The sequence below is a fragment of the Leptonychotes weddellii genome, chromosome 8 (assembly GCF_054177405.1).
Source record: "Leptonychotes weddellii isolate Sample4059 chromosome 8, ASM5417740v2, whole genome shotgun sequence".
NCBI classification, from domain to species: Eukaryota; Metazoa; Chordata; class Mammalia; order Carnivora; family Phocidae; genus Leptonychotes; species Leptonychotes weddellii.
Window position 1 is genome coordinate 75696823 of NC_138376.1, and position 26558 is coordinate 75723380.

General features: G+C 46.8%; 1 protein-coding gene across 2 annotated transcripts in view; it reads right to left on the minus strand.

Moving 5' to 3' along the window:
• Window positions 1-25793, minus strand: part of SIM1 (SIM bHLH transcription factor 1) — a 69461-nt gene extending 43668 nt beyond the window's left edge. The window contains exons 1-9 of one of the 2 annotated variants that reach the window (XM_081828712.1): window positions 25481-25793; window positions 24154-24772; window positions 14624-14706; window positions 11091-11184; window positions 10473-10577; window positions 10238-10323; window positions 9331-9530; window positions 9008-9114; window positions 8194-8341 (exon numbers count right to left, since the gene is read on the minus strand). In XM_081828712.1, the coding sequence (XP_081684838.1) occupies window positions 8194-8341; window positions 9008-9114; window positions 9331-9530; window positions 10238-10323; window positions 10473-10577; window positions 11091-11184; window positions 14624-14706; window positions 24154-24328 (998 nt within the window). In that variant the 5' untranslated portion in view covers window positions 24329-24772; window positions 25481-25793. Of the gene's footprint in view, window positions 1-8193; window positions 8342-9007; window positions 9115-9330; window positions 9531-10237; window positions 10324-10472; window positions 10578-11090; window positions 11185-14623; window positions 14707-24153; window positions 24968-25480 lie in introns of those variants that run through there. The other variant, XM_081828713.1, reaches the window with a different exon arrangement.
• Window positions 25794-26558: the final 765 nt, after the last annotated feature.

The window sequence follows — 26558 nt, forward strand, 5'->3', positions numbered from 1 at the left end:
TCTTCTACTTTTCAAACTAAATTGTAAACTACTCAAGAGACGCCAAGACCTCTGCTTCATGTATTCATGCAATAAATCATTGCACTCTGCCATACTCTCTGAAACACTTGATTTAGCCATACCCAGTCCATACAGAGTAAAGGGAAATATACAAAGGGTTCCACTGGACACCATCAAAAATGTCAGTACTGCATGTTTTATTCACTTTAAATTATAATTACTGACATTGGTAAAGTTGACAAAACATTGGCTCCAACTAAATTAACTTGAGAAATGTGATAAAAGCTTGGTTTCCTAGATCCCTCTTTTTCCCTGCAAAGCACCATGTAATGCACCTTCCACTTTGCCTGGGACAAATAAGGTGCTCAATAGTTATTGGCTTCCTTCCCTCCAATCACAAAACTCAGCTCCCTATAGAGTACACAACGACAGCAATGAAAAACAGGGTGAGCTTAACCAAAGTAGAGAAACCACCACCCACAAAGAGCACAATACTTGGAGATGTGTGTGTTGAGGAACTGGGGAGGGGGAGGAAAATAAACACTTAAATTTGTGAATTTGAAGATTTAGCAATTCAAGTTAAAAAGGGAACTACTCCTCTCTTTTCAAGCTATTTCAGCTGACATCACATAACTGGCAAGAGCTGATAACAATAGTTATTTTGAGCACCTGTTTTCTGCCAGATTCTGTGCTATATATACATTATTTCATTTAATCCTCCTCAATCCTTAAAAGGTGGGTAAAAATATCCCCATTGCACAGATGGGGAAACAGGCTCAAAGAAGTAGAGCTGTGCTCAAAGTCTCATAGCTATAATGCAGTAAAGCATATTCAAACCAGATCCATCTGACACCAAAGCCCATGCCTTTCCCTTGCAGGTTGCTTCAAATGATACTGTGGGTTTTTATAAAGACAAAATCACAATCCAACTGCGATATAACCTCCCAGAATAAAAGTCACAGATGGTAAACAGATGGCCCAGACTCAGCCAGACCCTAAACGTTGTCAATGCCCTATAAAAGTAAGTTCTCTTCTCATCCCCCTTAGCCCTGCCATCACCATGGACCACCTTTCTCACCCCAGCCAGCTCCCTAGACCTCAGAATGCCTGAGGCAGGGGAAAGGAAGTGGCCAAGTTACCCCTTCAGATAAGACAGAATGAAATTCCTCTACTGATAAGCACTCAAGCATTTCCAGGTTTCATCTAAACTCCAGTCAGTCCTTTTTGCTGGACTACTTAGGCATAGACACCAGCACTTCAACCCAGATGAATTTTCTATCACTACCTGCTCGCCTGGAAAGATGCCACAAGCCAATGTGGCATGAGAACAGACAACAGACTGGAAAGCACTGGATACGTGGAAACAAGTAGCAGCCTTTTACTAAATCATCAAGATATGCATAATCCACCCCCCCCCCCCGCAACACACACACACATACACACACCTTGAATCAAACATAACAGTGCTCACAACACAAATAGTGAAGTCAAATAGATGAAGTCAAAAGATGAAAACATACTTTTCCGGAGTTCAAGTAAAGCTTCATTTGAATTTGTCCATTCACAATAACATGTATATCCCTGCCTTCAGGAAGGTATGGTTTTTGAGCATTCAAAAATGATCATGTTTTTCCGTGATAAGACGCAAAGATCAGAACCCTTTCTGTCCCAACAGCCAGAGAATAGTGGTCAGGCTGGTCATTTAGCACATACCAAGTGGCCTCCACATAGGATCCTTTTAAAGAAGAGGTCCTGTGACTCAATGCCCTCCAGGTCAGGGCCACAACAAAGAAAGGAATGGAGGCCAGAAAGGACTGGGGAGAGCGAAGAAGCCCAGGAGCAGCATTGCCAAAGGGCCAAGAATGACTCACCTGCTCAGAAAGTGTTGGGAGGCTCCCCATCCCTAGCCTCCCTCCACCAACAGGATCCCCAGGGGACAACCTCTCCTGCCATTCTCCCTCAAAAGCAGAACACCATCTAAGAAATACCCCATTGCCATGGGAGGTAATTTGTGCCTCGTCTGATGAAAAGGATGATTTAGCTTGCCAATCCACTGACATTTGTTTTAACACATTTAACAAAAACATAAAATATTAAATCTGGTTGCAGAAATGAAATAATTAGGAATAGTAATAATGTATCTATGTAAACTAAAGGCAAGCAACTCAGTGAGAAACTGAAATGTTTGCAAGGCCACATTTTTTTTCTTACAAAATGAAAATGTCCTTAGTGAGACTTATGGGGGGAAAAAGATATATTCTTAATTGAATGTTATTGAGAAGATAGCATTGCTAAATTTAAACCACTAAATTGTCAATATCTGTACATATTTGTGAAGCAGCAACACAGAAACAGCTTTTTAATTTTCCATCATGAGATCAGATGAAAGTCTCTCCAGAAGTTGGGTGGGCTGAACACCACAGGCCTCACCCATTTAAATCCATCCCTCTCTCCCAGACATTTTCTCCCCTGCAACCACGCCTGACTACCACCTCCATGTAGAGAAACTTGGCATACAGTAGGAGTCAACACCCAAGCTTTAATCCTGGCTTCCGTTTTTTTTTTTTTTTTTAAGATTTTATTTATTTATTTGACAGAGAGAGAGACAGTGAGAGCAGGAACACAAGCAGGGGCAGGGGGAGAGGGAGAAGCTTCCTGCTGAGCAGGGAGCCCGATGCCGGGCTCAGTCACAGGACCCTGGGATCATGACCTGAGCCGAAGGCAGATGCTTAACAACTGAGACACCCAGGCGCCCCTCCCCGCTTACTCTTACTCAGCATATCTGATGTCAGTTTCCTCACCTAGAAAATCCCTGCCCTAACCCTCATACAGAGCTGTCAAAGGAGCTATGTAATGAATGTGACAGCACTTTGAAAGAAATATTCAGCTTTTGTAATGATGCTGCAATCAACATTTGTAATAATAATACAAAATTTTAACATAAATGATGAATTCAAAACTAAATACAGCTCATTCTGATTAAAAAATTACAATAAGTAAAAAGGATATGAAGGAGAACATTATTTAAGTGAGTACTGGTGGTATGAACTATAAAACAGACTAAATGTCCCAGCTCTTTCTTTTAATAAAGTGTTTTAGTAGTTATAAAATCACTATTAATTACTATTAATAGTTTTAGTTGTTATAAATTACCATTCATAGAAATGTGTCTTCAATTCATTTTTATAATCATTCAGTTACTTAAAAGATCATTTGAAAAGGACAACTGGGACTTTGATGTTCAATATTATTATGATAAAGATTAAACACAATTAAGGTTCAAATCTAATTTATGGGTATACATTAGTGCATGATTATTATTTTTAATGATCAAAAAATTAATTCTATGCCATGAGTGCTCCACAGATCCAAGGCATGAGAGTACATTTTGCTATGGCTTGCTAAGTCAAAAGGCACTTCATTTGACATTATTTATAATATTAAAAATGGTTTTGCTAGCCAGAAAAATAAAATCTATTTCTATAATTATGTATATTATTGGTCAAGTTTTTAAAAAGCATTTTCTAAAATTTCCTGGTAGTAATAACAATAATATCACTGGGGCTTTAAATTAATAAAAAAATAATTTTTAATTTAAATGCCCAAATTAACTCAGCACTATTAATACACTTGAAAGAGCAAACTAACATGAGCATATTTTAACATTTGCTGCTTTGTGATAAGAATCCATAAGGCTTTACATTCACAGAATATGTTAACACTTAAAGACCCTTTTTAAATGTGGGAACTATAGCGGTTTTATAAAAAGAAAAGCAAAAATATTGGGCCTGCAATAATTACAATATAGAGACCTTTTTTTTTTTTTCTTTTACATGAAGGAAGTATGTCTCCTTTGGCATTTTGCCCAAACTTTTCTACAAATGCAAAGGGTTATTTAGTAGATAGTGTTGCATAGACCACTAATGTAAATTGTCTATTTGTTCTGCTTTTTGAAACACTGAAATAGAAATTTTAGCATAGAAAATTCCTTTTATGTGTTCAGTGAATCACTCTAAAACAGTATGTGAGATTTTCCACTAAAACAATGTTCTATCCTAAACTTAGGATATAAGCAGAGAAGCCTTCTTTACGAACAAAAATGGTTGAAAATATTAAATCTGTCTGATTCCAAAGTTACCAAAAATCACTCTCAAAATCTCTTTTACTTTCCAGAAAGAAAATGCCAGAATTTTATTAACTTAACAATTCTTACGAGAAGTCTAATTTAAAATACACTAGCTTTCACAACTATGTCCCAACGAAGTCCCCTCACAAAATATCATCTATCAATCAATCTACTGAGGTCATATATCAGTGAGTACTTGATGAATGTCAGTGACAGATTGTTTTTAATGGTATCAGTAAACTAGATCTCATGTATGTTTTTGCAACCTTCTACACACAGTAATTTTGAACCCTTTAAATGTGCCATCATAAATGGTACAGTGCCTATGTAGGAGAATGTTATTTAGGATGAAGAATCATGATGTCTGTAGCTTACTTTGAAATAATTCAGTGGAGAAAAATGCACATACAAATAGACAGACATATAGGTAGAAATGGAGATAAAACAAAATGGCTTATATTATGGATGATGTGTGTATGGGTATTCATTGTACTAGTCTTTCAACTTTTCTGTATGTTTGAAAAATTATTGTTCTTAAATATTTTAAAATGGGATTTTTATACTTCATTGGTTTATCCTTAAAAGTAGATTTTAAAAGTTTTATTTTTTTATTTTTTTTTATTATTTTTTTTTAATTTATTTATTCATGAAAGTCAGAGAGAGAGAGGCAGAGGCAGAGGCAGAGGGAGAGAAGCAGGCTCCCCGCCTAGCAGGGAGCCCGATGCGGGACTCGATCCCAGTACTCTGGGATCATGACCTGAGCCGAAGGCAGACGCTTAACCATCTGAGCCACCCAGGCGCCCAAAAGTTTTATTTTTATAACATATGAAGTTTAGAAACATAAAAATAATCAAGACTCTTCTTCATTTTTCTAGAAATTACTTTTCGTAGTTTATTGGGTGTTCCACATTTTCAATTTTCTTCACATTGAGCACTAATGTTTTCCATCTGAACTGGCAATGAATAATTAACACTACTAATTAAACAAACTCAAGGAAATATGAATTCAGGAAAACTACTCAGTTTTCATACAGAATTCCTTGTACTCTCCATACTTGCCTGGACTTTCCCCAATATTCACTGTTACTAGACACTATCTCCATTCATCTATCCTCCTGGAAATAATCAGGGAGTGTGGCCTGTCATACTTAACACTTATTTCAAAGCCTGTGGGCACTCAAGACCTATAAGAATGATTTTTTTAAGGTGGAACATAAAGCTAACAGGATATGTGTGTCTTATAGAAAATCATGAACTGGTCTGTCTTTTGGTTTGAAAGGAGTTTTTTGTTTTGTTTTTGTTTTTGTTCTTGTTTCTGAGTTTTAATGAAGAGCTGTATAAGCTTTAGAGACCCTCAAGCACCCTGAGAAAAACTAAGAGAATTTTTAAAATTTAATCATAATGTCCCCTCCCTCTCCCCTCTAGATTTTCAGAACACCAACATTTTGTGTGATGGTCGTACAAAGGCGGTTACCCCCTGCCTCTAAAATTCCTATATTCGCAGTTGCAGCTGCTTATTAGAACAAGATTACTGAATATTTCTATTCATCATCACTTTTGTCAGATAATAATGATGGGTATTTCTAGGCATATTTTAACTTCAACAATAAATTGGCCAACAGGAAATTTGAAAAATGAGTTTCTTATGAATGTAGCTTCCGTCAATATGTCACACCTTCATTTAACCAATGGTTATTTAAAATTCTCTCTACTTTCATGATATGACAATCCCTTCAAAATGTATGCTATTAACATGTCTAAATTGGGAAAACATCTGATCTGTCAAATTATTTGGGGGGCTTGTTGTTTTAAGTACATTGTTTGAGGTGGCATATTTGGAAAGAATTCACTTATCACTCTCAGGCTTCATAGAGAACTAGCCTTGAAAACAAATGTATGTGGTAGTTCACTGCTACCATAGAGAATCAATAGCCATCTATTTAATTTGCTAAGACAATGTAAATTAGTAACTTCCAGCCAGATGTGTGATATACACATCAAACAAACTGCAACCTGTTCATTATGAAAATCCTGTCAACACACACAGAGCCACTTGATGACATTTCATCTTCCACATTTGCAGCTATAAAAATTGTCCTAAGAATTTTTATACAAAGAATTGGAGTTGAGACTCATAAAAGGGTAATCAATTTCAGCTTTTCATCTTGTGTGCTTCTGTGTGTTTATTTCTATTTTCATTCGGAGGTAGAAAACATTTAGAAAAATATGAGCCATGCTATTTTTCCTTCTGTAAATCATTTATCCTCATTACATCTTTTTAAGCTGATGTAGAGTTGGTAGCCTAATCCTGCAGCTCTGGAGAAGTGTGTGAAGTGAAGAATGACAGAGTTAACAGAAGAAAGGAAGTACACTTATCCACTGGAAAACAAAACAGAATATTTCAAAATGACTCCAAACATAAATTAAGTTTACCCATTGGGAGGTCTAACTTGCATTCTGATCATTTATATGGGTCTGTGTGACTATATACCCTGCTGTTTGATAAAAAATGATTACTAACCACAGGCACCCACCAGAGAACAGAGTGTATGTATAATGCTTGTGATGTCTCAGACATACAAAGCACCTTCTTAAAGAATGTCCGTTTCCTTTCCATGGTAAGCAGACATAATTTTTCACTCCTTAATACTTCTGCTTCACAGAGTGGCTTATTTTATGAGTTATGTTTTGCCATTTTCTCTTATGTTTATTTTAATAATATAAAAAATTGCTTTCATAAAATAGACGGTTTTGTTTCATGATACCCAAAATATTGGTATGTTTGCTGCTCTGTATTAAAATCCACAGCTTTCTTGCTATTACAAAAACCTAACAGTATTTATTTCAGTACCATTCATTAAATGAAAGGAATAAAAAGATTCTTCTTAATAACCAGCTATTATTCTTGAATACTGAATCCTCATTTACACCAAATTCATTTCCCAAGTCTATTGAATTAAATTATCTTATTAAACAGGACACAGAGTAAATAGTCTATTGCCAAGCACAATATTTTCAAGTACTACATTTTTAACTCAGCAATTTAAAACAACGTGGAATGAATCTAGTCCTCATGGCCTGTAGTATAGTCTGATTCCAAATAGTACCCCTTAACCAACTCCTAATGTGAAAATAGCATTTCTACTAAGTGCCGGGTGTGTCAATGCTTCCAAAGTAAACTCCTGAGGTCCCCTAAAATCACAAAAATTTCAGTGACTACCAAAAAAACCCGGCAACTGTGCACACAAAAGGGCTCTTCATAAAGGCTTCCAACCTGAGCAATTCGACTTCACAAACATTATACAGAAGGTGCTTTCTTCACCAGCCACACACCATACCACGTGATCAGCCTGCAGGGCCACACCGCCGACCAGACACGATTATTGTTTCTAGAAAGAATAAGGCTCAAATGCCGCCACCGCGTCTGTCCAGCCATTTGTGCCTGTAGGTGGCACCGCGAGACCAGCTCTTCACCTCGTGATGCGGTCACACGACGCGCGGGGCCTGGGCACCGGCCAAGACTTGCAGCATTAGCTCGGGTCCCTTTGCTTCCTGGAGGTTAAACTCAGACCCTCCTGGTCACTTAAACCCCCTTTGTGGTTCAGCGTAAGAATCACTCTCTCAGAACTCTTAACTTTGATTGGAGACTCTGGTTAATATTAAGAACTTCAAACCCAGATTTGAAAAAGTGAAACAGATGTCCTGTTTGTTAACCATAAATGGCTCCGTACGTCGGATGCTTTCCTCTCTCTCTCTTTTCTTTCTGCCGTATTAAGTTTTATTTAATGCAGAGTTTGCTTAAAAGGTTAAAAGAGAGAGAGAGCAGAAAGCAAATATAGACTGTGGATGGAAAAACTCCCAAGTCTTTCCCTAGAATATAACGAAGGAAGCTTCTTCATAAAGATGAAAGTGCTCAAGCTGCCGTCTCCCAGCACAGCCTGCATTCGGGGTCAGAACCTGCGTCCCAGTGGACCCCAGCCTCCTCTAACCCGCAGTGCCCACCACCCGCACCCTCCTGGAGACCAGGGTTGCCTGGAGTGGGCGAAGGGTTCCAGATTTGCACTCACGTGAGGACATAGTTGACGCTGACGATACAGTGTGGCCTGGATGAGCGGCTGTTGTGGACGATGGTCGCATAGCTCTGTACCCATACCCAGCCGCCGTGCTTCGCCAGGAACCTGTAGTACTTGGTGGTCACCTGCCCCTTCACGAGCACTGATGGAGAGACAGGAGGCAGCTGGGGGTGAAGGAGCCCGCTCAAACGCAAACCCTGGCGGTGGGAGTGCAGGTCCCTACGGGCTCTGACAACTGCGCCAGGCAGGAGGGAGAGACAACCCGTGCATTCCCAAAGGAATCGACTGTCCTGTTACTTTGCATTGAGTCCTCCAGTCCCTTGCGATTGGCAAAGCGGTGGAGGGCGCTTAAAATAGGGGGATTTCCCCATTCAACTTTCTAAGGAAGGTAGTGTCTGGGCAGCTGAACTCCGAGGCTCATGGTCCCTGTTCCCGGAGATTAAGTTCAAAGCAAAGCTCTATCAAAAGCCGAAGCAGATCAGTGCACGTGAGCCAAGTGGCCTAGCCCCAGTTTTTATTCACGTCTTCAGTGAGGTTTGCAGAGGGCAAGGAGAGGGAAGCAGAAAACCCCTCCTGGGGGAATTTACCCAGAAACTCAGAAACTCGTCCCGCGGATATTAGAGGAACAAGGTGGGGCTCAGCGTTGGAGCGGCCGCTCGCTGGCAAGGACCTTGCACCACCACCACCCCCCCCCCGCCCCCGCTACCAGGGCTTCCACCCATCCGCTTACTGTGGACTTAAATCACGCCCTCTCCCCTCCCCGGGACGCGCTGGGGTTAGTCCGGTGCCGGGAAGAGCGGCGCCTTACGCAGGTGGTGGGCGCAGCGCAGGTGGAAGGTGTCGCAGCCGTGCACGTGGTGGTACAGGGTCTTCTCAATTAGGTCCTGAGGTTCGTACCCCGTCAGCTCCGCTACTCTGCGGAGAGCAATCCTCGCGGCATGAACTCAGGGTGCCGGGATGCCCCCCACCCCCCAGACAGCCTCCTCAGACCTGGGTGCCCGCCCCCACTTCGCAGAGCCCGGTGAGTCGCCTCATCTGCAAAATGGGCTCCGAAGGTCAAGGAAGAGCTCTCAGACACTAAGCAGGGCCGCCCTCCCGCTCGGGTGATCCTTTCCCGCCTGAGCCACCCACCTGGAGTCCAGGAAGATGAGCTTCATGTCCAGGCTGGCGCGGAACATGAACATGTTGCTGTGCAGCTTGATCTCCGTGACGGCGCTGGGAGGCAGCGAGTGTCCCACGGCTACCAGGCCCACGTTCTGGTAGCAGCCATCGAAGGGGGACATGTCCAGGCTGTACTGGCGGATCTTCAGGTAGCCGCTGCAGTGAATGACCTGTAGTGGGGGGGGGGGGCGGGAAGACTCAGCCACAGCCAGGAAACATCCCCAAAAAGGTGGGTAAGGGATTGAAACATTTTGAGACTCCCCCGGGGCCACAAAGGCCGTGTGGGCCACGCCCCGCACTGAGGTGTCCAAAGTTATTGGTGTTCCAGCGTCTCACGGGAATGACTGTCCTGCCACACGGAACTCACCTGGGAGCTTGTAAAAATACAGAGGCTTGGCAACACCTGCCAACCCTAACTCCTCAAAATCGGGAAGTGGGGCCCTGGAACCTGCCTTCTAATCGTGTTTCCTCTCATTAAACAAGAGAACCATGGATTCGACCTAAAGCTCTGGTTCTTAACCCCTCTGGGGGTCGGAATCTGACGCTGTGAGTAAACTCCAGGATCCGCCAAAATGAATGACCATTTCAGACGCTTTACACACCCCCAAGGCCCATTATGAGCCCCAGATTAAGAGTCCCAGCGGCCGGGCAGTAACCGGACACAATGAAACTAAGTCTTTAAACTTAGTAGTCCCCAAGTGTTCACAAAGTTCAACAACTCTCGAGGTGCTCCCGGGCAGACAGCGCTGTGGCGCGTGCAGGGGGATGCCCTCCGGGGCAGTCAGGGACGCCGAAATGTCCCTCCCACGCCGCCAGCTCCTCTTGTCCTGCCCTTTTCCGCTACACGCGGCTGGGATGGTCCCTCTCAGCCACGTACCTTGTAGCCACCACAGGTGAGGCCCGCGTTCCTCTTGGCCAAGACGCACTTCATCCTCAGGAAGAAGGAGCGCTCGATCTCATACTCTGGGAGAGAGGAGCGGAGGGAGGGGCAGGTCGTGAGCCAGTGAAACGGGTGGGGCCGCGACCCAGTCCCTGCCCCTGCAGTGGCTAATTGGGGAAAAGCAATAAGCGAGGGGAGATGAGCCCAAGTGTCGCCGGTCCTCACTGCTTACCCTGGACGAAGTGAGAGTGGTAGGGCTGATGGGCCGTGAGCACAGCAGTCATCTCGTCGTGGTCCGCTGGGTGGATGTATTCATAAATGCTGTTCCCAGTCAGCTCTACCTGTAAAGAGGGGGGTATCACCTTCTCCGAGGTGGTGGAATGCCCCGGCAGGGCTAGAAGATTGGATCAGGGAGTCTACAGGACTGTGAGGACAGGAGCCAGAACTTTAGAGTCAGCCCTGAGTTTTAATTCCCGTTCTGCTGCCGGCTACCTATTGCAGTCTATCTAAGCCTCAGCTCCCTCATCTATGAAAGGAAATAATGATAATATAATAATAGTAATTAGAGTAGCAGTACAGCAGTGCCCTGACAATGTTCAGGTGAACACATCAGACATTAGTAAGTAAACAACACCCATGGTGTTGGACTTACGGTAGGGACTCTAAAAGGCAGCAGGATAAGGGGTAAGGATAAGGGAAGTAGAGGAAAAGGGAGATGCAGACCTGCCAGCTGAGATGTTTCCAGTCCCAGAAATGCACATATAAGAGCTGTGGGAAAGCACCCGCACCCTTACCACGGGCCTCCAGCTCTCAGTGTAAACATGGAAGGCTGGAGGTGTGGACCACTCACCTACCTGAGAAAGACCCAGGTGGACTGAGGCTGTCTCCGAGATGTACATGATCTTCCCATCTGGGGCCACCACAAAGATGAAGCCATCCAGGGTCTAGGGAGATAGAAACAGAGTTAAATGGAGACGACCCCCTCCCCCGCCCGGGGCCATGGGGAGAAACTGGGGTTGGGGGCAGAAGTTAGAGATGTTCAGTCAGGAAGAGCGGACAGAGGGGATAGAGAGAGGCTGATAGGAAATAGGGCGTAGAAAACTTGCCACAAGAGTCCCTCTCTTGTTCATTCCAAATATGTAAGCATCTGGGACATGCAACACACTGGGAGATGCCCGGAGGAAGTAGCTGGCAAGGCTACTGCCCTCCGAGACTCGGGATTCACCAAAATGGACAATACAGACATATCTATAGCATACACACACACAAATACAGGGGGCAGGGGGTCACAGACTGTGATAAGAAGGTAGGTTCTTGGGGTGATGGTCACTGAAAGAACGAAAGGTTTCCTGTTTCAGTCTTGGAGGACTCCATAGTGGCAGCATCCTATAATGGAAAGAGTACCAGCAGGGCTGGGAAATGGGCACTGAACCATATGGAAGGGCTGGTAGCCTGAAAAGTTTGTAGACAGAAGGCAGCTGCTCAATAGCTCCAGAAAGAATCTGGGAGAAGGGGTTTAGGAAATGAGAGGCTTTCCAGGCAGCAAGTCTGTAAGAGTAGTGGTATAGTGTGTACATATGTGTGTTTATGTTGATGCATCAAACTGACAGGCTTTCCATGAAAGAAAGTCTTAGACTTTCAATATCCCTTTATCTCTGTGAATGAGGCTTCAGTCCAGGCAGTGGGGACATAAAGATGAGTCAGATCCTGCTCTCAAGTTGCTGGAAGTCCAGCAGCAGTAACTGGCTAAAGACAGATATAATGACCACACAGCTGAATAGACAGTGTTGTAGGGCCACAGAGGCTGAGGGGCCAGAGGCCTGCGGGAGAAGCAGAGAGGCCTCAGAGGAACTATTTGAGCAGAGCCTTGAAGAGGAAGCTTGAACTGGAGATGGGAGAAAGGGTATCCTAGGCAGAAGGAATGACGTGAGAAAGGCAGGGACTGGGGGGAGGGTGTATCTGGTGTACTCAGGTGTGATGGATTTGGTGTGCCAGAGATGGGCTAAGAAAGTACACCACTGCTGGGTTTTTGGAGAATTTGAGATATCAGTCTGAGGAATTTGGAGATGCTCTTGTAGGCATCAGGTTTCCAACAGTTTCTACACAAGTAAGCAGGGAAATAGCATGCTTAGGGGTGTGTGTGTGTGTGTGTGTGTGTGTGTGTGTGTGTGTGTGTGTGCCTTGTTTCATTTTGTTTTGTTTTTAATGGCAGAATGTGGACAGTGACCTACAGGAGGAACAAGTGGGGATGAAGAGATCAGAGATGGTTGAGCCTAAATCTGGGTGGTCACCGGTTGGTGATAAAGAGGGAGAGTTTAAGTCAAAGATGGTTCTAGCTGTGGAATTTATAGTGGCAGAAAGAGAAGCTGAGAGGGACTTCAAGGTCATTGAGTAGAGGGTAACACCATGAACCAAAATTGAAAATTTAGGGAAGCATGGTGAGTTTTTGTATGAGTGGCAGTCTGGAGGAGGGAAGAAATGAATTCTTGTCTTGGAGACGCTAAACTTCACGTTTATGCAGATTTCCAGTTGGCAGTAAGAAATAAAGGTCTGGAGCTCCAGAAGGGTGTCTAGACTGGAGAAACCAGCTGGAGTCATGCAAATGTGGGAAAGAAGTTGAGGTGATGGTTTTGGCTGAGATCACCCATGAGGCCTTGAAGTTGTGAGAGGAGAAACAGAGGTGGAACTTTGGAGAAATGCCAGCATTTACAGCCAGACAGCAAGGGGGAAACCAGAGGAGCAAGTAGAGAGGGAGAAGAATCCAGGAAATTGTGTTACTTTAGAAGCCAAGGGAGAGGGTGAATGTCAAGTAAGCAGTGCCACCTCTGTCAGGTACTTGCCCCAATGTCCCCTTCTCAGTGAGGTCCTCTATAATGTCTCCATTTTAAGTGGCACTACTGAAACACAGCCCCCCCCCGCCCTTCTTATGTTTCTCCACAGCACCTACACCACCTGTTACTATGTTATACTATGTAAAGCACCTGTGTGGGTTTGCAAGGCTGCTCTCCTTAGAATGTAAACTCCATGTGGGCAGGACATTCTGTCTGGCACACAGTTGGCCCTCCTATATTTGTGGAATGAACAAAGTCGGGTAGGATAAGAGATGAGCATCTTTATGCTGGATATCAAAATGTGGTGGGGCCAAGACAGAGCACAACAGTTAGGAGAGATGCCAGACTGCAAGGGTGTGGAAGTGAGGGCAGCAGGCAGTGATGGAAACTGAGGGGGTAATTAAGTCCTTCCAGCAGTGTGGGATGAAGAAGAGGGAAAAGATTGGGCAAGAACTAGGAGTGGAAGATTGTTTGGGTTTCATTCTCTTTTTTATATTGATGAGGGAAATTAGCTGGGAGCATGGAAAGACTGGGGGGGGTGGCGCTTTTTGAGAGACAACTGATGAAAGGTGTCCCTGAGAAAGGAGAGGGACAAGGCCTTTCTATTTAATTCAGAGGTTTGGAGGCCAGGCCTGTGAGGGAATGCTTACATGGGCCTTTTTGTGTGCTCTGTGACAGGAGAATCTCTTTGGCCTCCAGGACTGAGGGAGGGACAGCGTAGGACAGGGGAAGCCACAGCACTCCTGCCGGGCCCAGGAGGAAGAACCAGCTCAGATTCCCACCATGCTATTTAGGTTTGAGGCTCCCACATGAGGAGCTGGCGGTGGACATGGATAATAATAAGGGGGTGGAGGGTGGGAGACAAGTGTCAAGCCTAAAAATGCCACCGGGAGTTTTGCTATTTTAAATATTTGCTATGCGACTTAAGCGGGCAACGGGCAATTTAAAACGGTGTACACTGCAAACAAGGCGGTAATGGGCGCCTCCACATTGGGTAAACTCATTACCTGGGGAGCTGTGTGTGTGTACGTGAGGGTCTGTACACGGGTTGGGCTGGCCTGGGGTGAGAGCTCATGGAGAGAGAGGAGAGGGCCCGCGAACTACAGGGAGGAGACGAAAGAGTTGCAGACGCAGCTGGATCCGGAATGTGTGGGCTTAAAGCATTGATGGGCATTTCTACCAGATTCCCGTTATTCCTGTGTAAATCCTTCATTTCTGGCGGTTTTGCAGCCTGGCCCGGCGCGCTCCCGTTCCTTCAGCTGAATGGTGTCGAATGGTGCTCCCTCCCTCGGTTCAGCCATCCTGATTTGGGGCCTTGCGGGACTCCCTTCTAAACCCAACGTACCCATTGTCACCTTGCCTTCCTCTCTGCCTCGAGAGGTGCCATCAGCACCCAACGAGGTTAAGAACTCAACTTTTTAATTTTGAAGAAGCTGTAGGGGCTGCGAGAAGGCTACGTCTGCGCCTCATCCCATTTCCCTAAAAATCAAGAAGCCCGGCGCCGGTGCCAAGCACCCGGGCCCTCGAAGCATGTGTGCCTCCGCGCCGGTACCTGGAGCAGATGGGAGCCCAGTTCTCTGCCCACGTTGTCCAAGGGGCTGGTGCGACTCGAGTGGCCCCACGCCTCGCCGAGCCCTGTGGAGACACAGAGACACCCTTTAGCGATGGGACTCCGACCTGGCTAGCAGTTTGAGCCTAATCTCGCGGTTCTGTCACACACAGTTCGCACCCATGACTGGATACCATCCGAGATCCCCGGCACCAGGACAGCCTGGGACGCGAGCCGGTAAATTTCGGCCCCGCCCTCTCCACTTACAAAGGACTGCGTAGAGGTCAGACTCCCCCTCCCGGACCGCTTCTCAGGAAGGGCAGGGCCTTGGCGGAGCGCCCCTCCTGGCAGTACCCCAAGTGGCTGAATTTGAGGACCGCCTGTGCCCCGACGGGGCCGACACCGAACCCCCGCGGTAACTTTTGGGTAGGTTCACTAGTGTGCTTAGACGGGTGAGGGACACTACTTCTCTCCCAAAGTTTCATCATCTTCCTTATCAGGAGGCCAAGGATGTCCATACATCAAGGGAATGCCGCGGCGAATACCTGAGGCTTCGAGCCAGGTCCAGCTGGCCCTTGATGGGCTTTCTCATTGGCTGCGGGGCTCTCCAGCTATTTTCCTCCCCTAGGCCTCTGACTTTGATTCCCTCCGTAGAAATCCGTTTGCTTGCGAATGGCTTCCAGCACCAACATCCCAGAGCAATCCTTCCTCTGCTTCCCCACCTAGCCAGCCCTCGACTTACACGTCCTAACTTTGACTCAAAAAAAAAAAAAAAAAAAAGGTATACGCTCTTTTGAAGTTACTTTCAGGTTCTAATACCGTCTTAGCAATATTCCCGTTCCTTATTGGATATAGACAATCATTCCGTTTCTCTACTTTCCAGGTACCATCTATTAACAAAGTCCCTTTCTCTCCTCGATGCTACCACGTTAAGATCTTTCCAGGCTTTGCCAGAAATCATTTCTCCGGTGATGCCTAAAAAATAAAATTCTCTGAATACCTGTGGCTGATTTTTTAAAAAAATTAATATGGAATCTGCTATAGTACCTGTTTGTAGAAAGAAAATGAAAAGGGAAAAAAAAAAAAAAGCCAGAGGAAACCTGAGGAGACAGAGGTTATACTACCTGTAACTACTTACAGGTAATATTTTTTAACAGTGTTGCTGCTGATTTAACTAGGTAGTTAAACTCTTTTATTCTTACACCAATAAACAAGGTTTAACATGACAAAAAGGGGGATGATTTACTGATTTACTGCATTAAAGTACAAATCACTGTGAAGTACACAATGACAGACACACTCGCATTGTAATATGGGGGTGAGGGCGGATCTTTCAGAATAAAAGATGGAGTTGGACTCTTAAAATGTGTTGGCCAGGAGCTGCTTCCTAAGCAAGCGATCAAAACCCTGGTAACGAGTAACCATGAGCGCCCCTTAAGCTCGAATCGGGTCTTTCTGGGTGTTTGCACATCTAAATAAATCTAACGATTTCCCCACCGCTCTGCAAACACTGAGGCTCCCGCCCGCGGCCGGACTCCTCTCCCTCCCTCGCCTCTCGTCAATCCCGCCTGCCTCTTGAGCCCGCCCCAGTTTCCCTCCCTTGAGTGACTCCACTGCCCAGACGCTTTGGTCCTCCTGGACTGTTCAGGAGGGCCTCCGCCACGGCCACCTGTACACACCCCTTCCGTGTCACCTTCCCTTTGCTCCTCGGGTCTCGGCCAAGCTATCCTCCCTTGTTTCCGGCACGACGCGTTCATTTTTTCATCGCTGCTCACACACACACACCCCCAAAAGTGGCGGAAGGGGCGGGGCTGTTGGTTTAGGAGGGCAAACTGGGGAAAGGGGAAAGGAACCTGCTGGGAGGGCCGGGGACGCGGGTGGCGCTGGCCGGGGACGCCAGGGCCCAGCCGAGGCCTGAAAGCGCCAAGCTGTGCGGAGGTGAAGGGCCGGCGCGCTCCGGCGCCCTGGGAGCTGGCAGAGGCCTCCTCGCGTCTGGAATCTTGTCTTCCGGGAGGGTGCGAAGCCTGCGCTTGGGGCCAACAAACGCCTTTATTCTAAAAACTGTGAAGTTCTCCCAAGTCGGCTGGAAACAGCCCGGGAACGGCCTCCCGACCCGAATCATTTGAAAATCCCCGAGCTGGGCTCGGGGTTAAGTACTGGTTCCGAACCCCAGCGCCAGCCTGGGCTGTTTGTTGTCTCGGGTTGCGGCCTCATTAGTATGCGCCTACGAGGGAAAAACAAGACTTCCCCTCAGGTTAATAAACAGCCGGCCTGGCGCAGGTTAACTGGGGCCTCCCTCGCCCTCTCCTGCCCCAGCCCCCACACCTTTTAAGGAAACTTTTGCTTTCACGGAGCATTGCCTCCTCTATGTTTGCGGTTGAAATCTCCGTCACACGGTTTTGTCTGGGTTAATGTTTCATAAGGGACTGGCTGCCCTCGTCTACCTGCCAGGCTTTCCTGACCTAATCCTAGGGCTGAGCTCGCCCTTCAGCCTTCCCAGGACACCTTCTGAAGCCCCGGTCAAAGGTTCGGCCTCCCGAAAATCCTGGAGTGGGCCAGAGACCCCTCTCCCCGGACCCCCTCACCTCCTGCAGGCGGTGACGTGCTCCCGCACCCAATTTCAGTTGGCGAGGGGGGTAAGCTAAGATTTCGTTTCTGCACTTGACCTACCGCAGAAAATTCACAAATCCTTTGATTGTCTGTTTAAAATGAGGAGGAAACCAGCTCCCTTTGCGGCAGGATTACAGTGGGAACAAGATCTAAAGATTCTCTTGTAATTCGGTGAGGCCGAGGGAACAGGGTTTTGCAAAGGAGAAAAGGAGCTCTGTGAGGGAGGCGATAACTAAATCGGGTTTTAGACAAAAGGATTTTCCCCAGCTAAAGTGGCCGAAGACAAAGGAAAACATAATCTATTTTGGAAGATTTCCAAGATATGCCACATTAACCTTAGCAGATAAATTTTGCTTCTCCCCGCCCCCCTCTACCCTTAAAGTCTGGTTTATCATATTTACATAAGTAGTACTAGAAGGGATGTATCTATTATGGATCTGAAGGGCTAGCTCACATTTCATGTGAAAACCCCGGCGAAGTTTCACTCTTACCCTCAGTGCTTGGTTGAGCCATTTCCATTTAAATACCCCCTGACCCAAGGATTACCTCAATGGACTGACTGCACGGGTTTTGTAATTTCCTGAAAATGAGATTTCGATTTATAAAACAAGAAACCAATTAGTAACCAAATGAGGCGAAGTAGATCCACTAAAATTGACCTAATCCCACAGGCACAATTTAGGCCCGTTCTTGGCGAATGAATGATGAGCCCCAGTCTAGCGTGAGCTCAAAGCATCATCCAGCTGTGTTATTACAAGCAGCAAAAATAAATTGATCGAGCTTTTCCTTCGGAATGAATTTCATACCCTTGACAAAATATAGATTACAGACCTGGCATCATCACCTCCTTCACTCAGACAGGAAGAGGAGGAAGAGAAGAGCTTGTTCTACTGTTCTTTCCCCCCTCCCTTTAATAAATAAACTATACCTCAATAGAAATGTGTCCTCCTTATAGTAGTTCCCAGAAAGCTTCATCTGATTGACAGATCGCGATATACCTTTTAGGAATATGGGGGTGGGAAGGGGACTGAAGAGCTGTCCCAGGATCTGACCACAATTTGGTGACTACGGTGGGGAAATGCCCTCCGAGACCGCGCTCCTAACTTCGGGTCCCGGAGGGACTTGTGTCAGCCATCTGGGTTCCCTCCACCACCCCCGTCCAGCAATCTAGCGGTCTTCCTGTGAGGGCTCCGGAGGCCTCAGAAGCTGTGCTCTCTGGGGAAGAGAGGGACGGAGATTGGGCGCCCTTAGACAAGACAGAGAGCCCGGAGCGGTCACTGGGTAGAAGGCTGCTTCCCGCGGCTCGGCGTACCCACCCCCACGCCTCGGGCGCCGTGGCCCTCTCGGCTCGAGGCGCCCTCCGGCCACCTGGCGGGTGTGGCCGACCTCCAGAGGGCGACGGTAGCTGTGCGCGGCCGCGCAGCAGCCTGAACCCTACAGTGTGTGTCCTGCACTCCCCTGTGTGTTCTGCACTCCGCAGTGGCGGTGTGTACCCTGCTCTCCCTTACGCGCCTCTGAGACCCCTGGCCGCGCCCGGGGAATCTGCAAATATTAGTTATAAATCTGGGGTGGAGCCTGATGGTCCCAGCATTGATTGTCTCTGCACCCTCGCTGTGTTCTGGCCCTGGAGCTAGGGCTTCCAGGTCGGGATCGAGAATGCCGGTCAAGCTGGCCTCCGGCGTCAGAACCCGCCGCGAAGAGAGCAGGAGCTGCAGGAACCAAGGACAGGCGGGGTTCAGCCTTGTCCCAACTAAATTGTGGGACGGAAATGCACGCGGGGTTGACAATAGTGCACGCGTGACGCTGGAAAACGTCAAGCGGTGTCGCCCCAGGGCTCCACGTCTTCAAACGTGGCCGGAAGGTGCAATGCCATCGCCCCAAAGGCAGGCGCGGGTGGGCGGACAAGGCTGCCCCGCTGTTCAGGCGTATCCCGCTTGTGTTCCATTTGGCTGCCGGGACTCGACCGCCGCACTACTGTCCGCTCGGGCGGGGTCTCCACTTAAGGTTTAAACAACGGCCCGTCCTTGGGGCGGTGGCCCGGGCAGCACGAATGACAGCGGGAGCACTCCCGCACCCGCCCGGCCCCTGCTTGGGGCAGGCGCGCTGGGACGTCTTCGAACCTTGGAGGGCAGAGACCTGGTCTGGACCGTGCGGAGACTCCAGCTGGCGCATTCTCGGCTGCGGCCACCCGCGGCCGGGACAGAATGGGCCTCGCCGGGCCGACCTGGCCTGCGAGCGGCAGCAAGCAGGCTTCTCCCAGCTGCGTGCTTCGTTACGTACCAGAGGGCGGTAGAGGTTTCTACAAGGTCGCTGTCTCGGGTCTGGCCCGAGCCACCGAGGTCGAGCGACTCCGCGCAGGACACGCCTCCCGGATGGGACTACCTGCAGAAAGTTTGCTCCACACTTCTCCAACAATGTTTTAGTACTAAGTAGCAGGCCCCTTGCTAAATACTTGAGGGCTCTCCTTCCCTACGCAAAACTTAAAATTCCATGAATCAGAGACCGGCAATGGGTGGACAGCTAACATTATAAGGTGTTAGCTGGGTCTAAACTTCATTCTATTGAGAAATACCTGGGCCGACATAGAGCCAGAATCCATGGGTTCGAATTGTGTCCACATTTGCGTCTGCAAATCTCCAAGCTGCCGAGATTTCCCCCGGGATTGAAAAATAACTCCCCTAGAAATCATGTTTGTCCTCTGGAAAATTAGCCTGATTTTAGCTTCAGGTGTGTGATTGTACCCTGCTTAAAAGCATCTCGCCATAGCTTATAATGTCCTATTTCGCTGTTGTTATTGTTTTTATTAGTGACCGTCCCCTTTAAAGAAAAAAAAAGTATTTTTTTCATTGATCTAATCTACAATTTCTAGCACATAAATCTGCCTTGCAAGTGCTCTGTGCAGAGGTTAGTTCTGCCCTCTACATTTTAAGTCAACATCAAAACTGGAATTAAACAGAGAAAACCAGCGTGGAGCGTAAACTGGGCTTAAAGGCTTTTAAATGAGAAAAACTTCTGTAAGAAAATAAACATGGAAACCTAATGCTCAATCATTTCCCCGAGCAGCAAGAAAAACAACCTTAAATCACCCATCCACGTGGGAAATGGGGCCTCTTCTTCTCTTTCAGTTCTCGGCCTCAAAAAAATATAAGGCGATTAAGGATTTCAATCTTGAGGTGAATATTATAGAAGGGGTCTGTGGAGGTTTGTTTAATCATCCTTGTCCTTCCAGTCTTTGTAGAGACTCGCTTTCCTGCACAGTGACTAATTTCATTTCTGTGATTATTTTTATTTTCCCAGGACATCTTGACAATGAAATGGTAGTGTGATGTTACCAAGATTCTCAATGGCTATAGATTTGAAAACATGTCTGATCCTTTCAAAGGTTATTCAGCAAGCCACTACGCCCCCAGCTAAAACCTGTATTATATCTGGATAACAAATACATATTTCTTTTTAGTTGAGTTTGTCTTATTTTGCACACAAGGCACACCATCTCTCTTTTTTATCCTGTCTTTCTAGCTTTGATAACACCAAAGACTCATACATTTCTCAAGTTTTTTCTTTGCAAGGCTATTTTAGAATGGAATATGCTGCCAATGGGAGATACGCAGTTTTAATGATTTCACAGTAATCTTCCCTGTGTTTTTTTAAGTATGAAGTCTCCAATCTAATGCTTTATTCTTAATTATTCCAGGCACCCATATCCCGTTCCTGTGTTCCCAATCTCTCTTTCTCTCTCATTTTTTCTTTCAACAGCTCAATTTTATCCACTCAGATAAGTAAAAACTGAAGTTTGCCCCAGACCAGGAATCTACCAGAACCTGGGGAAGGGGGGAGCTATATTTAGTGATGGGGAATTAGCTATATTTTAAGTATTTTTTTATGTCTTTCAAATGTAAGTATGGAAAGATTTCTGTGTGTTGATTTAAGCCTTTTGATATTACCTGGGTATTGTAGATGAAATGTAATCTGAGCCAAAACAGTGGAGTTTTATAGTCATCCTTGTGCTTATAACTAAGATGTCATCAGATTTATAATTATTTTAGATTATATACCTTGCAAAATCCATATGTTACATGTGACAGAATGCTTACCATGATGAAATAGCTATCATTTACTCCATCCTTAGAACAAAATTTAAGACCTACTATGTGCTAGAATGGCATCAAGATAGGTGTAAACATGAACTACAGCTTCAAATTCTTTCTATTTCTCATCACTAAAAAAAGGTTACCTCCACATAAAGTGCCCAGTTTCCCCTACTGTCATGGGCCCAGTTTGGTCTACTCTTCTGCCTTCAGTCCACACCTGAACCCAAATCTGGCACCCTCTGCAGGTTGTGCCTGGTTTTGCTGCTTGTGGTTTTTTCACTCCTTTGAAAGATGTTGGGTTTTTTGTGGTTTTTTTTGTTTTGTTTTCTTTGGGGTTTTGTGTGTGTGTGTGTTGTCGTTATTCTTCAATATTTTAAAGGGCTTTAATATTTTAAAGGTTGTCTGGGTTTTGGATTTTTGAAGCTAATCTATCCTTAAAATTAAAACTTCATCCCTAGGAGCCAGCTGTTCGGATAACCCTTCTAACTCACCGGGTGGAGACTGCGGGTGAGTTATGAGCTCAACAGTAGCTGGAGAAATAAATGATGTGCCCAGAGTTCACACATCGTCCATCCCCTCCTCCCCATAAACTCACACTAGTCCACCGGAGAAGGGAGAGGAGGGAGGGGCCCGGGGCTCCGGAGGAAAGTGAAGGGGGCTGCAGAAAGCACAGTCGTAGTTAAAGTAGCCACAGGGGATCCGCCCGGCCACCAAGGGAACTCCAGGGGGCGGTTGGGGGGGGGTTCTTCGCCAGTGCTCTCTTTAAAAATATAAGAAGTTGGCTAAGAGAGTTTACCTTCTGTTCCTCCTATTTACCACGCGATTTATAATTTGTGGAGTTAGCACTTATTTAAGACAGCTTGCTCTCTTAGAAAACAAAACCAAAACAACAAAAAACCAGCCCGCAACCCTCCCGGCCGCGCCAGCCCGGGTCTGCGCGACAAAGACCAGCGCCCCCGGCCCGGCAACTCCCTGGGCGCTCCTAGCCCTCGTTCTGTGCCCGCCCGGGAACGCCGATCCCCTATTCTTTTCCTCCCGCGATTACTCGCAGCCCCACAAGCAGCACCATATGCTTCTTCTGATCAAACAGCGAGCGACATCGGCACCGATAATTGACGAGACCCGCTAGAAATCACGCAGAAAGGGAACCCACTGAGACCGCAGGGGCTGACAAATCACTGCTAATAATCCTGTTAGGAACAGCGCGGCCAGCCGAGTTCGCAATAGCTTTATTTTTATAAAGTAGGCGCTGACAGTATAAAAGACAACGAAATCTCTTTTTTTTTTTAAACAGAAGGCAGTGTAGCATAATAGTACTTTTCCCACCAGCATTTCTCAGCACAGTTTGAATGGGAAATATGGTTTTTTAATATATAAGTTCCCCCCTTTTCTTTTCTTTCTTTCTTTTTTTTTTTTTAACTTTTCAGGAACTTTAGGTTTTGATTCCTCTCTTCCTGTGGTTTCCAGGGTCATTTGAGATTGTTCAAGGAACTGCTTTAAGACAAAGCAACTATAACACTACTTGTAGTTCTGGGGTAAAATTGAACTATAATTTGAAAGTTTTCCTTTAGTGCTCCTGGCTAATTTGTCGACACGTTTTGCAAGATTTTGATTCAGATAATAACTTCTAGTCAAGATCAAACAAAGTGAAACTCCATGCCCAATAATGGCTATTTCCTTCCCCCTATTTCCTTAAAAGAAAACAGCAGACCCCAAACACCCAAAATCAACAATAACATAAACCTCTGTGGGTCAAATAAGACATTCTGGTTTGTAAATAAACAGGGTTCTTTCTCTTGGAATTTTTTGTTTGTTTAGTATTCTCTCCTTTATATTCCCCAATCTCTCTCCTCTAGCAAAAATGTATCTTAAATACTTTTTAAAAATCTGTACATATTATTTGAATGTGGGTAAAGGAAAGGATGGGGAGATGGAAGAGAGAAGTATCCTTTTCCTAGTGAGTATAAATGATTTTATACAGGACAGTGTTCTTTGACAGCTGCTCTGTCCTCACACAGTGAATCTTGATAATCTAAATACATGTTTTAAATCATGACCAGCTCAGCTGTTCTTCCTTCTAGGCCTTAAAAGACAATTTTCCCAGGACTCGTTTGCCAACCTGCCACCTAGAAGATATTTTCCACGCGGGCTAGTCTTCTTGAGTCAACCTTTAGTATTTGGGTCCTAGCCTATTATCTCAGAGATAATATCAAACTCAGAGTTGCAAATCATTAAGCCCGAGTTAGTTTCAGAATGTGTGAATGTCTCAAAAACTCAGAATAAATTTGCTATAAGCAGTCAAGAGACTGGTAAATTCAGGACAAATTTGTTCATAAATATGCCTGCTTCTCTTCTGCAGAATTATAAACTTGGAGAGAAATTATTTTCTAGCTTAGCTAGCTCCATGTACATGGGTCTGTCTATATGTAGCAAAATACAAGAATTTGGCAATGTTCCTGCCTTCTGCTAGATACAATTCTAACAAGAGGAATTAAAAAAAAAAAAAAAAAGAGTCATGTTTGGATTACTTGTACTTTCAGTGGAGCTCAGTATCTGAAGTGTTGACAAAAGCACTGTTGGGCTGCTTCCCAACCAAACATATCCGATGGACTGGAGAGAAAGTAGTAATGGGGAAGTAGAAAGGGCCACAAAAAGGCAACAGGAATTCTAAGTTCAGAGAGGTCCTTAGTCAAGCAGCCATGCTAAACTTCCCTTTGCAGAGAGTATGTATGTATGTGTGAGCGTACGCCTCTGTTCAGTGGTGTAGGCTCACTCACTGGCAAACCTTTACCCCTTCTGCCTTTGAAATCCCATCTGGGCAGAGTCACTTACCTTCTGGGAACACTACTCTCATTTTGAGATAGCTGGTGGTGAGTCTGATTATGGATGCTTTGTCCAGCTGCGAGGTGATAGCCGAGGGCAAAGGCAGTAATTTAGCCAGTTCATAAAATTCACTGTTTTCCTTCTCCCTCCTAGTCCGGGCAGCATTTTTGGACTTCTCTTTCATTGTGTCTTGTTCTCCCTTTCTTCTTACAGCATAAACTCCACAGATTCATCCAAAAGCAACAATAAACTTTCAATTAGACATCATATTTGGCAAAAATATAAAGCACACTTTGAATGAAAAGACCGAAGTCTTTGCTTCAGTGTATTGATGTCAGTGAAAGACCAACGCAGCAAACAGAAAATGATTTTCTTTAAAAATAGGGGACGTGAATGTAGGAAAGTTGCTGATCCAACGGCAATCTGGACAATCCTAGGCGTCTCTGAGTATCAAATGCCGGCGGGACCCCTGAGAAGCCAGCCTTTTCTTCTGTTCGGCGAGGCAAACCCCGGTCCCCAGAAGATCGACATAATAATCCCCGACGTTTGCTCTTCAGTCCCGCGGCGTTTGAGGCGGTTCCGAGCCCCTTTGGGAAGAACAGGAATGCCGGGCAACTCTTTCAGGCCACTGTGAAGACAACAGCATCAGAGCGTAAGAGATCTGCAGCTCCGCAATCACTCATGCACTCGCCCGAATTCCGAAAAACGGCCGGAAAAGGCCTCAGCTCGCCTCAGCGCGCCTCTCCAGGCTCCGCGTTTTTGTTTTTGTTTGTTTGTTTGTTTAAGATATGGAGGAAGGGGCGAGACTGAGCCCCCTGCAAATAATGCTCCCATTCCCTCATCCATGCCAGCCACATTCTCCAGCCCCCTGGGAAGTTGCCCAAATAACAAAATACATATTTTTGAAGACCCTTAGAAGACCCTCAGTCGCCGGTCCCCGTGCCTGTGCCCAGGCCAAGCGCATGTCCCAGGAAAGCAGGTTTCCACAAATCAGAATTCCTCCACAGCGCCGAGGCCGCCTTTCTGTCCCCCCACTTGGGCAGATCTGGAATTTGGCTACCTCTCTAACTTGGGTCTCAAGTCTCAGGGATTCCTCAAAAAGTGGCACTTACACATCAAGTCCCTCGGGACTCCCAAGGCGACCCAGGGCTCTCCCTGCCCAGCGGGGGCGGCAACACGCCGGGCATGGCAGCGCCAGGTTAACAGGTGGCACATTCACGACAGCCCCTCGCAGGCATGGGGAGGGGGGAGGTGGGAGGCGTCCCGGCCTGTCCCCCTCCGCCGCAGAGCCGCGGGTGCCTCTGGGCGGGCGCAAGGTGTCTTCCGCTTCACCTACCTTCAATCCCCGCTGGCGGCAAAGCGTGCAGAGGCGCGCACCGCTTAATTGTACTCATGCCTACCATCCAACTCCGCCGGCCTCTCGGCTTCCCACCGGCAGAGAGGAGCAGAGCGCGCCCTGGCTCCCTTTTCTTTTCTTGGTCATGAATTGGGGAAGGGGTGCGTGGGAGAACGAGGGGGATGCAGGATTTGGCACGGGTGAGGTGGTTTTAGAATCCTCCTCCTCGGTAGTTGCTACGAAGCCAGTATTATTCCTAACTGGAAGCCGAAAACGCCCCCCTGTAACTTCTTTATAGCTCACCGGGTTTAGCTTCAACTTCACTCCCGGGCTCCCTCTCTCCCGCCCTCCCTTAATGCCACTCACAAACTTCCTCGCCTCCAATTGGCTCGGCTTGCCCCGGGGAGAGGCCCTCATTGGCCGGCCGGGCTGAGTGACGCGAGCACGACCCGCACCACCCCTTGCGCGCCCCTGCTCGGGGCTCGCTCTGCTACCCGCGTGGCTGCAGCGCTCCCGACGAGCCCTGGACACCGGTGGCGGCGCTGCCCGGCAGCCGCCGCTGCTCCCGGCCTCCAGGGGCCTCGCGGGTGATGTTCAGGACCCTCGCTTCCCGCTCTCCCCGGGGTCGAGTGGCTGCGCTCCCAGCCCCGAGACCTGGCCCCGCTGTGCCGGGCGCGTCCGAAACCCGCGGGCTGCGGCCTGAGGCCGCAGAAGTCTGGCCGGGGGGCTGGGGTTCCTGGCGACGAGGCTGGAGTCACCCAGACTGCGGGCGCGAGCGGCCCAAAGGCCGACCTGGCGGCCGAGCCATTCCCATGGGGCAAGTCGCGGGGCCCACTGCTTGCGCGGGGCCAGTGTTGCGCTTTCTCTCTCACGTTTCTCTGAAACCACAGCGACACTGAATTCATCGCCAGAGAAGATACATATACCTGTCTTTAATCCCAAAGAGGAGAGTCTTTTTCGAAATGGCTCGAGTTTGGGGGCTGATTTGTTCACCGTGGAAAGCTCAGCGGTGGAGTTGTCCTATGGGGAGCAGATAGGGGACTCTAGAGGAAAAGAGGTGAACATTTCAGCACAAAAT